The sequence below is a fragment of the Ursus americanus genome, chromosome 3, assembly GCF_024610735.1.
Source record: "Ursus americanus isolate L20-20 chromosome 3, mUrsAme1.1.p, whole genome shotgun sequence".
Lineage (NCBI taxonomy): Eukaryota > Metazoa > Chordata > Mammalia > Carnivora > Ursidae > Ursus > Ursus americanus.
The window spans coordinates 42873407-42889362 of NC_142129.1; the positions used below are offsets into that span (position 1 = coordinate 42873407).

Consider the following 15956-nt stretch of genomic DNA (forward strand, 5'->3'; position numbering starts at 1 on the left):
AGGTCAAGACCTCAGGGTCATGAGATAGAGCCCTGCATCGGGTTGTGTTAGGCATGAAGCCTGCTTAAGATTCTTTCTCTCCCTCTCCCCCCTTCCCCCACTCCCCATTCCATGTGCACTCTCTCTCTAAAAAAATATTTTTAATAAAAAATTTTAAAAATTGCTATCTCTATTCTGCCTGCTAGACATTCCTATCTCAAACAGAGCACGTCCCAAACTGCTCCCATTTACCTTCCATTCTATAAGAGCAATGAGAATTATTCTTAAACTGTAATGTGTCACCATTCAACTTTGAAGCTTGTCAAAAATGCAGACACCTAAGCCCACCCTTCCAATCCACCTACCTCCGGGAAATATGACCTTACAGGAGCTAATATCTGAGGTAGGAAATCTTCATACAAAACAATCACCAGAATACTGGTGGTCCAAGCTTCAAGAAATGATAGACGATTTTTTTTCTATATGGGACACACACATGAAATGATTTTTGCATAGTATCTTTGGGAAAATAGAGGAAGCTTCTCACAGCTGGCCACAAATTGGGAGGAAGCAAACTGGTAACTGGTAACCCAGCGCTGGCATACCAGTGAAGAGCTCTAACAGAAGTGATGAGTGAACAGCAAGCTATTCAGACAATCAATCAGGATAGTTTCCAACCAAGCTGACCTTTAGATAGCTTGGAAATAAATGAGTTTGAAATTGTTCTCTTTGGCATATATTTTTGTAGCCTGAGTATTCTGTATTGCCAAATAATAAGGGAATCATAAGTTTTAACAAACAGGCAGGAGACAAGGTTGATAATCTTTGAGGAATCTCTCAGGACACCCTGAGTAGAAGAACCTTCCCATCTCCTATCAGTGGAAGGGCAGGGCCCAGATTTTCCTTAGAAAAAATTTAGATGCTCAGTACAGCTTAGTACCTCCCATTCTTCGTTGCCAATATAATTTTCTCCTTTCACCTTACCCCCAAGATTCTACTGTTTTTGTTACATGCAAGAGAAATAAAATAAAGCAAAGGTAAGGAGACAATATTTGTACATACTGAATGAAAGAATGATTATAAGTTTTCTTTTTAAGAGGCCAAAGACTATCCGGATTACAAAAAAGAAAAGAAAAAGCTCATGATTATAAATCACTAAAACCAAATACAAGTTTCAAATAGCAATGATACAGAATTACAATGTTTTAGAGACCACTTCAAAAAATATGAAGATGCAAAGAGAAGCAAATAATATAAAAATAAGACAGAATGCTGTTTCCAGTATCATAATATGAAAATGAAAGTAGTAATTTAATAATTGTTTTCTACCAACAAATAGAGCTAGAATCATTTTTTCTATTCTGGTATGAATGACTTTCAGATTCAAAATTTTTTAAAAATAAAAATTTCCTTGAAAATAATTTCTAAAACAAAACCTCAAAATTAAAAATATTTTAGTAGCTCTACCTAATTTTAGAAAAAAAATGAAAACAAATTTTGCAACAAATGAAAACAAATTAAATGTTGTCTTGTAATATTTTCCCAGTTCCAAATCATATGACAGAATCAACACAAACCAGAAAAACACAAAGAGCAAAACAGAAGTAAGAACTATACTTATCATCCTGCTACCTAAATATTATGAGGAAAACTACCTTCAAAATTAGGGCATAATTATGACATTCACTTAAGTTCTATAAGTATACTTTGAAAAATGAGGTCATTTTATTTTATGTCTGTAAAGCTTTGCTCCAAGATGCATGGTCATAAGTTGCTTACCTTGTCCATTTCCAGTATTGTCAACATCAGCCAAACACAAACAGCCTTGATCAAATTCTTCTTTTTCTCCCAGAACAGTAGACCACCAGTCACGGGCTTTAAATAAAGACATTTTCGTTCACTATAAAAAGAAAGCATTTATTTATAGTAAAAATCTACTTCACACCATGAATTATGAATTAATTATCTCTTAAAGCATAGCAAATTAAACTTGGACAATGTTAAGAAAAACATTTCTGAATTTAACTTTAATTTTTTATATTTTGCAGAAATATGTGAAACCACAAATCCAAACAGCTAGAAAAACAATCAGATATTTTGCAAGGCCACTGGAGAGTCAGTTTGAAAAATTTTATACATAAATGTTGGGCCAATTCTCTCTTCTGGAACATTTGGTAGAGAATGACACAAAGTACCAAAAAAAATATTCTTTGGAAGATCAAGATTCAAATTCTAACAGCACTAATTAGTACATAATTCCTTAGCAAAATACCTAATTTTCCTTCATTTTAGTCACTGGAAAGACCGTAGCATCTCTTGTCACAATGAATTGCTGAGAAGAGCAAATGAGATCAAATGACTAACACTGGAACTGGTACATTACAGGTACTCAAAAAGCATTCACACACTTTCCCCATTCTAATTGTAGAAAGGCAAAATAAAAGAGGGAAATCACACCAAAAAAGAACCAGGAAAACTGAGTGTAGATGCATTAAACCACTATATCACTAAACAGGCAACCCATAAAATCCCCCTCTGCTTTGATTCCTCATCTAGAATGAGGATCTACCAGCCACATCTACCATCGAGTTACTGATATGGTAAATGTGAAAGCCCATTGGACCTCTTGAATTACAACACAAACATTACACACCCTGGAATTCTATGAAAGTTCATTTATCCAACATAAATGAGCCTTTCCTTCATGCTACACTTATTTAAAGAATTGTTCGGAAATGCAGTCAATTTTCCTTATTCAAAGACATTCCATTCTGTAAGGTTGCAACAAACACTGACTTAGCAAATACTGAACTACTGCTCCCAGGGAAAATAGAAAGGCTCCTCTGGGCCTCTAGTCACAAGATTTTCATGAACCAATCAATACATAACTTTGTTTTTTGTGCGTCTCTGTTTAAAGATACTTTATTTAATATACTGTTGATTCATGAACATTCAACTCAACAGTCAATAACATGATAACTCATACTTGAAAGAAGCTTTTCTGATACATATATTTTCTCTATGAGGTAAGGTACACAACAACCTTCTCACACTTAGGAACATTAGACAGCCCTTCACCATTACATTTGGGGATCTTTTTAAGCAAAAAAAATTTTTAAAAAACAAATAAATAAACCCAAACTACAGAGATGTGGAAAACATGGCACTAAGTAGACCATGAAAAGGATACCTGTATACAGTATAAGAGCTGAAACGAGGAGGCAGGTACTGTGATTGATAACTGCTGGGAATATGTGTGTCAAGTGACTCAAATTTTTTGCCACTCTGTGCATGACTATGAATGACCCAAAAGCTCCATGAGTATTGATTTTGGTATTATAAATAAATTTTAGCAAATAGGTAAACTCACAAATAGGGAATCTGCAAATAATGAGGATCAACTATACATTTTAAAAAATGTAAATCAATCTGCTTCTTAAAGTAGGCCTTCCATATAGGCTAATCACAGAAGCAAGACCACTTGCTTTCATTTAGTTGGCCAAGAAATTAGCTAAGAATCATGTGGTGGTGAAAAGTGCAGACTGTGGAGGAGGTCAGTGTGAATTTGAATCCATGTTCCATACAAACCATGAAATCAGTGGAGGGTTAATAAAAGTCAGCTTCTTCATCAATAAAATAAAAAATGACGTTGTGAGGAATAAATAAGAATGCAGGAGAGGCAACATAAGGAATGGAAGAAAATATCTGCAAATTACATATCTAATAAAGGGTTAATATACAGAATACATAAAGAACTCATATATGTCAACAAAAAAAAGTTTTAATGGGTAAAGGACTTGAACAGACATTTCACCAAAGAAGATATACAAATGTCCAAAAAGCATGTGAAACAATGTTCAACCTCACTAAATATTAGGGAAATGCAAATCACAAGTATAACGAAATACCACCTCACACCCAGAAGGACAGCTACTACAAAAAAACAAAAAACAAATAAAAAAACCCAGAAAATAACAAGTGTTGGCAAGGATGTGATGTAATTGGAACCCTTGTGCACCGCTGGTGAAAATCTAAAAGAGTGCAACCACTATGGAAACTGTACATGGTTCCTCAAAAAATTAAAAATATAAATAACTGGGCTCCTGGGTGGCTCAGTCAGTTAAGCATTCAACCGTTGATTTCAGCTCAGATCATGACCTCAGGGATGTGAGATCAAGCCCCATGTTGAGCTCCATGCTGGGCATGGAGCCTGCTTAAGATTCTCTCTCTTTCTCCCTTCTGCCTCTCTCCCCCATTCTCTCCCCCTCTAAAAACATAAAATAAAATAAAAAATAAAAACAAATAAATAAATAAAAATATAAAAATGTAAATTACCATATGACCCACCCATTCCACTTCTGGGTATATAGTCAAAGGAAATGAAAACAAGAATTCAAAGAGATATTTATACTCCCATGTTCATAGCAGCATTATTCACAATATCTAAAACGTAGAGGCAACCCAAGTGTCCATCAATGAATGACTGGATAAATAAAATGTGGTATATACATACAATGGAATATTATCAGTCTTAAAAAGGAAGGAAACTCTGACACATGCAACAACATGGATGAACCTTGAGAACATTATGTTAAATGAAATAAACCAGTCACAAAGACAAATACGCCATGATTTCACTTACATGAGTTATCTAGAGTAGCCAAATTCATAGAGAGTAGAATGGTGGTTGCCAGGTTTGGGGTAAGGAAGAAGTGGGGAGCTTTTGTTTAATGGGTACAGAGATTCGTTTTGTAAGGTGAAGAGTTCTGGAGACGGGTTGCACAAAAATGTGAATGTACCTAACACTACTGAACTGTACACTTAAAAATGGTTAAGATGGTAATTTTATGCTACGTATATGTTATCACAATTCAAAGTCAAAAATCAAAACTTTTAGTTTGAAAAAAAAGGAACATGGTATTATTAGCACAATACTTGCCACATTTAAGCACTCAATAAATGTTAGCCATTGCTATGGTTTTTACCCTTTTTATGATTTTTTTTTTAACCTACATTGAAGAAAAGAAACAAATATCCTTCAAAATGTGAATAAGCAAACTATGGTAAATCCTTACCATAGAATAAAACTCAGGAATTTTTTTTAATGAAATAAAAACAACATGGATGGATCTCAAGGGCATTATGCTGAGTGAAAAAAAAAAAAAAGCCCAACCCCAAAAGATCACATATTAAATAATTCCATTTCTATAACATTTTCAAAATGAAAAAATTAAACTGATGGGAAACAGATCAGTGATTACCAGGGTTAAGGCGGGGGGTGACTTTAATGGGCTAGTCAAAGGGAATTTCTTTGGGATGATGGAAAAGTTCTGTACTCTGAGTTTGGTGGTGGTTTCATGGGATAAATTTTAATTTCTTCAAGCTATATTCCAAGAAGAAAAATGTATGTAATGTAAAACCTAGTGAAATCTACATAAGATTTTTTTTAAATAAGATTTATAGTTTAGTTATAGTATTACACTAACATCAATTTAGTAGTTTAGTAATTGTTCTGCTACCACTGGGAAATCATTACTTTTACAATTTCTATGTGAGTATAATATTTCAGATGACAAGTTTAAAGAAACAAACAAGAGGAAAAAAAGAAAAAAAGAAAACTCCATCCAAGGCCTCTCTTTCCACTAAAAAAGAAATCAGTCAGATAAAGGCAAGGTGTTGATGGAAGTGAAGGGAAAAAAACATACCAGGTAAATAAGCTTATAATGAGTTTTAACATATGTGGGAGAGTTTCGGAAAAACATCTGCATCACTTGTTATTCCTAACGGCATTATATAACCATACAGATTGCCAGATGACTAAACTTCAAACCTGGCAGCAAGTATACAAAAAAATGTAATAAACACTTTATTACACTTTTATTAGATTTTTTTTTATTTGAGAGGGAAGTAACAGTACTTAATAAGTGCTATATATTCTCATTATATACTCCAGATATATATGGAAAGTTGTTATACACCATACTATTAGACTACCAGTATAAAGATATATCATTCTCTTGCAGCCCACAGCAGAATATTACCCAAATTCAATACCACCCAAAGACTCACTTGGAAAACTCACAGCACTCATCATACAGTTATCATCATGGCTATGATTTATTACAGTGAAAGAATAAAAAGTATAATCAAAAAAGGGAAAAGGTGCATGGGGGTGGGGGGGTGGAGTTCTGGAGGAAATCAGACATAAGCTTCCCACGTAGGAAAAACTGGGCTCTGGGGTCAGAGGCCAGGGAAAAGAAAAGAAAAGAAAACCGAATAGGGGCATCCAATGGTACCAAAGGAAAACCAGGAGTGTGCCATCTGGAAGGAAATGGATAAAAAAGTGTATCTAGAAAAAGAGAGTGGCCAGCTCTATGAAATGCTGCTAATATGTCATAAAGAATGAAAGCTTGGGGTCAAAACTCCATTTGGAGACATAGACAAAAACAGAAATCAAAAGACTAACCAAAAAGTATGAGATCCTTTGAACACATTCTGCATCAGCCAGTTTAAAAGGAGTCTCAAGGAGAGAAAATAGGAAGGAAAGATCTATTCGACATCCAAAGGGGTATCTTTCACCTCATTTAGGCAGAAGAGAAAACCTCATGGGACCTGCCTAGAGAACATATTAAACACCCAAGTAAGGTCACAGAGAAGAGTTTTTTCCATCAGTGCTATTAAAGAATATACAAAAAAATCAAAGTGAGTATAAACACACACGGCTGCATCAGGTGAAAATAGCTATTATGTGAAAATGGCCTCAAAAATCTATGTTAATGAGCAAATTTTTTTAGCTTGCTAAAACAAAAATGAAAAAACCCCTCCAGTATGAAAAACTAACTCTCTAACATTGTCTGTAAATGTAAATGTCATCAAGCACTAATTTTTCAAGGACTTCAATCATAAAATTTAAGATCTATTCCTACTGACAAAATAACATAGGCAATATTTAGTTCCTTCCTGTTTTTCCTGCTCTATCAGTTTCTCCTTAGTCACCCCCCACTTCATTAGCTGCTGAAAGCCCTCCTTTCCTACCCAAAGTGTAGTCCATGGACCAGCATCAGCATCACCCAAGAGCTTATGATGCAAAACCTCAGCCCACCTCAAACAATATGCCCAGGTGATTCACATGCACCTTAATGTATAAAAAGCACCAGCTGAACGGATACCTGATAGCCAAAGTAGATGTTTTCTTATAGCATTGCTCTACTTTCCCACTTCCTTTTCCCTGGGATCTGTGCCACCAGTTACCTTTCCAAGAACTGAAAAAGAGACTTTAACATTAACAGCTGGAAGGTACCTAATAATCAGTTATAATCTCTCATTCTGTAAGAGAGGCCCAAAGAGGTTAGTTATATGATTCTCCTGAGTCACACAGTTAATGGCAGAAACCTGCTTCTGCGTACCCTCTCCCTGGTCTCTAGCTTCTTATCTTGTTAGACTGCCACTGCCTGCAATTTAATATCAAAAAAAAATGAAAAAGCATGAGTCAGTAGAGTGGGGAATCTACTTCTCCCTCTTCCTCTGCCCCTCCCCCTACTCATGCTCTCTGTCTCTCTCTCAAATTAATAAAATATTTTTTAAAAATTTCTCTATCCGGGGCGCCTGGGTGGCACAGCGGTTAAGCGTCTGCCTTCGGCTCAGGGCGTGATCCCGGCGTCATGGGATCGAGCCCCACATCAGGCTCTTCCACTGTGAGCCTGTTTCTTCCTCCCCACTCCCCCTGCTTGTGTTCCCTCTCTCGCTGGCTGTCTCTATCTCTGTTGAATAAATAAATAAAATCTTTAAAAAATAAATAAATAAAATAAAAAAATATATAAATAAATAAAAATTTCTCTATCCATACAGCAGGTGTGTTCCTAATAAGCTTGTATATAATAACTTTTCAACTTACTCTTAAACAGTCTTACAAACACTAGAGTACTTTGATATCTAATGGAACTCCAACCAAATCTTTTGATAACATAAGTACGTCTCCCATAACCATTATACCATACAATTTAAAATTTAAAATTTCAGAGGATTTCACTTTCAAAATGACATGTGAGAAGTTCCATGGACCCACTCCCCAGCAAAACTGGTGAAAATTATTTTTTAAAACAACCATTTAAAGTTTCCAGAAATTGTCCTAGGAGTATACAGAAAATAAAGAAACATAAAAGATCTACTAAAACTCAGTAAGAAAATTAAGAGTCTGTAGTATTTTAAAAACCAATACTCACTCCTCTCCTCACTCCTAGCTCAAAACAAGATAGAACCTCCACTCCAGACTGATACAGCCAAGAACAGAGGCACCCTCTCCCCACAGCTCCCAGTCACAGAATGATCTTCCCTGGAGGAGCAGGACATCAGCATTATTCATCTTGATTCCAGCTATCTGTTGCTGACTAAAGATGAAAAAGAAAATCTATATCAGAAAACTACCCACAAAAAAAAGACCAGGCTCAGATGGTGAATTCTACCAAACACAAAAAAATTAATACCAAATCTTCACAAACATAAAAGAGGAGGGAATACTTCCCAACTCATTCTATAAGGCTAGTGTTACATTGATACCAAAACTAAACAAACACAAGAGAACTACAAACCAGTATCTCTAATAAATATGGATGCAAACTCCTCAGCAAAACACTAACAAAATAAATCAAGCAAGTATATAAAAAGAACTAGACACCATGACCAAGTGGGATTTAACTCCAGGAATGCAAGGTTAGTTTAACATCCAAAAATAAATTAAAATATTACACCATATCAATAAAACAAAAATGAAAAACCACCTTATCATCGCAACTCAGGAAAAGCATCTGACAAAATAAAATCTAACACTCTTCTATTATAAAAACACTTAAAACACTAGGAATAAAAGGGAACTTTCTCAAACTGATAAAGGACATCTATGCAAAACCCATGGCTTATATCATACCTAATGATAAATGAGACTAGATGCTCTTTCCTTAAGATCAGACACAAGTGTAGGATGTCCATATTCACCACTTTTATTCGACATTGTACTGGAAGTTTTAGGTTAGGCAAGTAGGTAAGAAAATGAACTAAAAGGCTTCCAGACTGGAAAGGAAGAAGTATAACTATCTTTTTTTTTTTTAAGATTTTATTTATTTATTTATTTATTTAATTATTTGAGAGAGAGACAGAGAGCTCGCACAAGTTGGGGAGAGAGGTACAGAGAGAGGAAGAAGCAGACTCCCCCTAAGCAGGGAGCCCAACGCGGGGCTTGATCTCAGGACCCTGAGATCATGACCTGAGCCGAAGGCAGCTGCTTAATCAACTGAGCTACCCAGGCGCCCCAAAGTATAACTACCTTTACTCACAGATGACACGATCTGGTGTATAAAAAATCCTAAGAAATTCAGTGAAAAACTATTAGTGCTAATAAACAATGAAGTAAGGTTGAAGGATACAAAAGTATTAATATACAAAAATCAATTGCATTTCTATGCATTTGCAATGAACAGTCCAAGAAATGAAACTTAAAAAACAGCCGCATTTACAATAGCATCCAAAAGAATAAAATACCTAGGAATAAATTTAACAAAGGAAGTGTAAAGCATATACTCTGAAAACTATAAAACTATAGAACTATAAAACTATAAAACACAGTCAAAAGAAAGATCTAAATAAACAGGAAAACATCCTATGTCCATGAAGCCATAACATTAAGATGCAATACTTCCCAAATTGATCTACAGATTCAGTGCAATCCTTATCAGATTCCCATATGGCTTCGTCGTACAAATTGAAAGCTTATTCTGAAATTCATATAGAATTGCCAGCAAAACCGGGGCACCTGAGCGGCTCAGTTGGTTAAGCATCCGACTCTTGATTTCAGGTCAGGTCATGATCTCAAGGTCATGACCTGCATCAGTGCTCTGTGCTCAGCCAGGAGTCTGCTAGAGATTCTGTCCCCCTCTCCTTCTACCCCTCCCCCTAGCATGTGCACATGCACACGCACTCTCTCTCTCTCTCAAATAATTAAATAAATCTTTAAAAAAAAAAATTGCCAGCAACTCAGAATAGCCAAAATAAATTTAAAAAAGAAGAACAAAGTTGGAGGATTTTCCCATTTTAAAACCTAACTACAAAACAATAGTATTCAGTACAGTATGGTACTGGCATAAGGGTAGACATACAGATAAATGGAAAAGAATGGAGAATAAATTTATACACCTATGGTAAACTGACTTTCAACAAAGGTGCTAAGACCATTCAATGAGAAATTGCAACAAATGGTTCTAGGACACATGATAGCCACATGAGATAGATAGCCACATGAGAAAGAATGAAGTTGGACCCTTACCTCAAAACTTATTAAAAAAAAAAAAAAACTAACTCAAAATGGATCAAAGACCTTTATGTATGCTAATGCATAGCTAAAATTATAAAACTCTTAGAAATCTTAGAATAAAACTTAAAAGTAAATCTTCATGATATTAGATTGTGATAGATTCTTAAATTTGACACCAAAAGCATAAGTAACAAAAGAAAAATAAAGGGACTTCACCAAAATTTAAAACTTTTGCTTCAAAGAACACTAAAAGAAAGTGAAAAAGATAACCCACAGAATGGGAGAAAATATCGCAAGTCATATCTCTGATAAAAGACACATATCTGGGGGTGCCTGGGTGGCTCAGTCGGTTGAGCGTCTGCCTTCGGCTCAGGTCATGATCTCAGGGTTCTGGGATCAAGCCACCCGTCAGGCTCCCTGCTCAGTGGGAAGCCTGCTTCTCCCCTACACTCTGCCTCTCCCCCAGCTTGTGCTCTCTCTCTCTCTCTCAAATAAATAAAACCTTTAAAAAAAACAAGACACATAACTGTAACATACAAAGAACTCTTATGACTCAATAATACACAGAAACCCAATTTAAAAATGGGCAGAGGATCTCAATATATATTTCTCCAAGTCAGATATAAAAATGGCTGATAAACACAAGAAAAGATGTTCAGCATCATTAGCCAACAGGGAAATGCAAATCAAAACTACAATGAGATACCACTTGATACCCACTATGATGGCTAGACTCAAAAAGTCAGACAGAAACAAGTATGGGTAAAGATGTGGAAAAATCAACACACTCATACACTGCTGGTGGGAGTGTAAAATGGCACAATCACTGTGGAAAGTGATCTGGCAATTCCTCAAACAATTAAACATAGAGTAATCATATGATCCAGCAATTTCAGTCCAAGGTTGCAAGAGAAATGAAAACATGTCCACATAAAAACTTATACATGAACATTTATAGTAGCATTATTCATAATAGTCAAAAGGTAGAAATGATCCAAATGTCTATCAACTGATGGATATAAATACAATGTTGACATATTCATAAAATGGAATATCATTAAGCAGTAAAAAAAAGAAGTACTGATATATGCTACAACTTGGATGAACCTTGAAAACATTCTAAGAGAAAGAAGCCAGTCACTAAAGACAACATATTTTATGATTCCACTTATATAAAACATATAGAATACATCTCAAACTAAATATTGCATGTTAATACTACTTCAACTAAAAATAAATAAGCAAACAAATAAATAAACAAATAAAATGTACAGAATAGGCAAATCCATGTAGACAGAAAGTAAATTAGTGGCTGCTTCAGTCCAGTGGGAAGGAAAGGACAGGAGAGTTACAGATAAGGAGTAGGAGTGCAAGGTATCTTTTTGAGGTGACAAAAATATTCTAAAATTGACTGCAGTGCAAGTAATGGTTGCACATATCTGCGAATATACAAAAATAACATTCAACTATACAAATTATATAGGAGAAACAAGGGGCATTTTTCAGCTGTGAAACCTGGATTTTCTGTTACAAAAACAAAAAAAGTATACTGAATAACAAAAAATTAAATATGTATAAATTGATTTTTTATTTGGTTTAGTTAACTGCCTTGACTAAAAATAAGAAACAAGGATTTGCATTTTAACCCCTATTCATTCAATGTTGATTTCCAGATCCTCAGTGATTTTCTGTTTTTAAGTAAACGAAAAACAAAAACCAAAAATCAGGTTTTCGATGGCTAGCATCTCCCTTCACTAGAAAGGAAAATAATAGCTAACAGTTACTAATCATTTACTAATCCCAGGCAGTGTTCTAAGTGCTGTGCAAGTACTCTATTTTAATCTTCTAAACAGAACTACAAAGTAAAAGGTAGGTACTATTAGTCAGGTATCTCTGAATACAGAGAGGTTAAGAAACCTGGCCAAGTGGTCACAACTAGTAAGTAGAAGTAGCATCCCAAAGCAGGCTGTCTACTCCAGAGCCCTAAAAAAGTGCAGCCACCCCACAAAGACTAAAAAGATATACTCTGTTGATATTAATTGTAATCACTGCAAGTTCAAACTGCAAGAAAGTATTTCATACACCTAAATAATTTTTTTTTGAAGATTTTGTTCATTTATTTGAGAGAGAGATTGAACAGGAGAGGTGGGAACAGAGGGAGACTCAGACTGTCTGCTGAGCAGGGAGCCCCACATATGGCTGGATCCCAGGACCCTGGGATCATGACCTTAGCTGAAGGCAGATGCTTAACCGACTGAGCCACCCAGGCACCCCACCTAATTAAATTTTTAAAGGATGACTAGAAAACAATAATTCAAAAGTTTTATTTTTTTTTTAAAGATTTTATTTATTTATTTGACAGAGATAGAGACAGCCAGCGAGAGAGGGAACACAGGGGGAGTGGGAGAGAAAGAAGCAGGCTCATAGCGGAGGAGCCTGATGTGGGGCTCGATCCCATAACGGCGGGATCACGCCCTGAGCTGAAGGCAGATGCTTAACCGCTGTGCCACCCAGGCGCCCCTCAAAAGTTTTAAAACATCCATACCTACAACCACAAAAGAGTGATTTCTTATGCCTCGTTAGAATAAATAGAAGATACTCTCTTGATCCCCAAAACTCCAGAAATACTCTTCCACAGTTGACATTTTCTTGTTTTTAATACGTACTTACATACATTATCTTCCACATCAAAATTTACTGAGATTTAGTTTTCATTTAAGATATGGATGTTTTAGGGGCGCCTGGGTGGCACAGCGGTTAAGCATCTGCCTTCGGCTCAGGGCATGATCCTGGCGTTATGGGATCGAGCTCCACATCAGGCTCCTCCGCTATGAGCCTGCTTCTTCCTCTCCCACTCCCCCTGCTTGTGTTCCCTCTCTCGCTGGCTATCTCTATCCTGTCGAACAAATAAATAAAATCTTTAAAAAAAAAAAAAAAGATATGGATGTTTTAACACCCCATGGGCCTAGTCCTACAATATGGAAGGATGACTACAAGAATTGCTTCAACAAAGATAACCCCAAGAATCCTGTGGAAAGAAAATGTGGGGGCGCCTATGTTGCTCAGTCAGTTAAGCATCCAATCTTAACTTGGTCTCAGGTCATGATCTCAGGGTTGTGAGATTGAGCCCCGAGTCTGGTTCCACACTGGGTGAGAAGACTGCTTAAGATTCTCTCTCTCTCTCTGTCTCTCTCTCCACCCCCCTCTGTTCCTTCCCTTCTCTCTCCCTCTCTAAAAAAAAAAAGAGAGAGAGAGAGAGAGAGAATATGTGGATTAGAAGGCAGATCCTGGAATTAGGAGGCTAAGCTGCTGACACTGTTGTTCATATTTGCAGTTTTGTTTTCTCCAGGTCATGCCAGTGCTGACTCAAATTTTGGAAAGTAGGAATCAGGTCATGCAGGGCAAGTAAAATGACAAGTATATGTAGAATTAGAAGAATAATGCTTTTCAAGACAATATTTAAGGAATCAGTATTGAAATTTTCAATAAAAGACACAGAAGACAAAAGAGCACAGGAAAGGAAGTTAAACAGACCTGGGTTCCCTTTTCCATTCCACACCTCAGCAGTGTGACTTTAAGCAAGTCCCTCACCTTCTAATCTCCTAATTGTTCTGGGGGGTGGGAAGATAAAATGGCCTAACACATTTAACTGCTTAACCATAGGATGTACTCAATAAGTGTCCAATAAATGTCAGTAGTAACCTAGTAGTAGTAACAGAAGTGGTGGTGGTGGAATGTATGAGCAATGCCAGTCTGAACCTCTGGACTGAATATTTAAATGGGACATTAAAAAAAATGACAGTAATCTTTCACTGAAATGTTAATCGACAGGGATGTTTTATAATAACATCATGTGTTTCAATAATTTTTGAGAAATATTTGAAAGTCTTTATTCTGAGAAATAAGACTTGCTACATAAATCAAAAGGTGTAAAACATTAACAACTACTGTATACTACTGATACTGGATTTTTTCCCCTTCAGTAAATGTCTCCATCAAGAACCTGTACCATAAATATAAGTGTGTGGTTGTAATTTAAGAGCAATTACACACAATTACACAAAATTAAAAATTCCTTAAACTCAAATAACTTATAAATTATTTTCAATTTTTTATTTTTAATTCTTCTAATTAAAAAATTATTGCAAAATTAAAATTATTTTAATTCTTCTTAATAAGGATTTAGTCTATTCACACAAAAAAACTCAGCAATTATTCTCTTTACATATTTCTAACAAGTTAGAAAATCAATGCTGCTCTAAATGCTGGCTAACTTTAGTTAAGACCCATAGTTTTCCCCCTACCATCTTCAAGTTGTGTATGTGTGTGATATGGTTTCATGTTGAAAGTAAAAGTGAGGTGGCAAAAAAAAAAAAAAGAAGAAGAAAAAAAAAAAAAAACTACTATGAATTTCTCCAGGAAATTGAAGTCAATTGTAGGGCTTAATTAGGAAAAGGAGATGCTGATAAAAATCAGCACAATTCATCTAAACTGCTGTGGTCTGCAATACAGAGAGGGAAGGAGAAGCAATAATCCTATTGCAAGAATTAGAGGGTATTAGTGCACGCATCCTACCGCAGTCATAGGCTGAGAATTGCTTTGACCATTTGCTCACAAGACCTGTTGAAGTGTCATGGGAGGAGGATGCTTGTGCATCACGTGACATTCCTGAACGTAATCTTTAAAAATTCTTATCACCCTTTCTTAAAAATGTTCATAAGATTTCAAACACTTTGTGCACCTAGTTGCGTTTTGTTTTATTTTTAATGCAAACCTATCATCCGATATCCCCCAAAACCGTTCCATGGCATCAGAGGATCAATCTTGCCCACAAAACAAACCACAGAAGGGGCATTCACGCTCCCAATGTTTAATTCCAGACATACCCTTACCTTATGCCGAATCAGGTGGGTCCTGCTCCACCTTTCCTCCAACTCTCCGCAGATTTCCCTTTAAGAACGCCTGCCGGGGTCCCCGCGCTGCAACGACGAGAGCAAGAAAGTGCCTCACCAGGGAGCACCACCAGCTCCACAGAGTTGGAGTGAGACCCACAAGGAGTAAACCTGCATCCCTTCTGTGTCAACCCCGGAGACGCGCAGGGAAAACGGCATCAATCCCTTGGGAGAGACCAGGCAGGTCAGAACAACGGCAAGCCCTGCTTCTCACAAAGAGGAGGAAATGGTGAGGGAGGCAGTCAGTGGGATGTAGCAGATAAAGGACAGCAACGGCGGAAGGGACAACTCCCCACTCCCGCCTAACTCCAAGCCATCTTCGCCCTGTTGTCATAGCACTTTACAACGAACACCGCCGCGCAAGTCAGATGGCTGAGTTCCGATGCCTTCTGGGGGCTGTAGTCCAGAGTGGCTGAGGAGGGTGGAAGGCGGAAGACTTTTTCTGCTTGGGTCTGGTTGGGATCAGATTTCTAAAGGAGGGAGCTGGAGTGAACCACTCCCTAGTCCTCATTAGCACAGATATAATTAATACCATTCCCTTTCCGGTCTTTGACGGTTCCTCTGATGTAGACACCGAGGAACACCAGCCTCCCGCCTCCGCTGTGGACGCAGGCCACGCCCCTCCCACGCCTTCCCGCCCTGCGTGTCAGCGCGTAGGGCGGGGCTTCCCGAGGGGGCGGGGCTCGTGCAGGAGGGGCTCGCGCTTCCCAGTGTCTGGGAGT

At 36.9% G+C, this 15956-nt stretch overlaps 1 protein-coding gene across 4 annotated transcripts in view; it reads right to left on the bottom strand.

Moving 5' to 3' along the window:
- Positions 1-15842, bottom strand: part of BBS9 (Bardet-Biedl syndrome 9) — a 417930-nt gene extending 402088 nt beyond the window's left edge. Inside the window, exons 1-3 of one of the 4 annotated variants that reach the window (XM_045792886.2) lie at positions 15175-15842; positions 8202-8366; positions 1759-1854 (exon numbers count right to left, since the gene is read on the bottom strand). Coding sequence is in view for 2 of the 4 variants with exons in the window: in XM_045792883.2 (XP_045648839.1) it covers positions 1759-1870 (112 nt within the window). In the remaining 2 variants the exon portion in view is untranslated. Of the gene's footprint in view, positions 1-1758; positions 1880-8201; positions 8367-15174 lie in introns of all 4 variants that reach the window. The other 3 variants (XM_045792883.2, XM_045792884.2, XM_045792882.2) reach the window with 3 other exon arrangements.
- Positions 15843-15956: the final 114 nt, after the last annotated feature.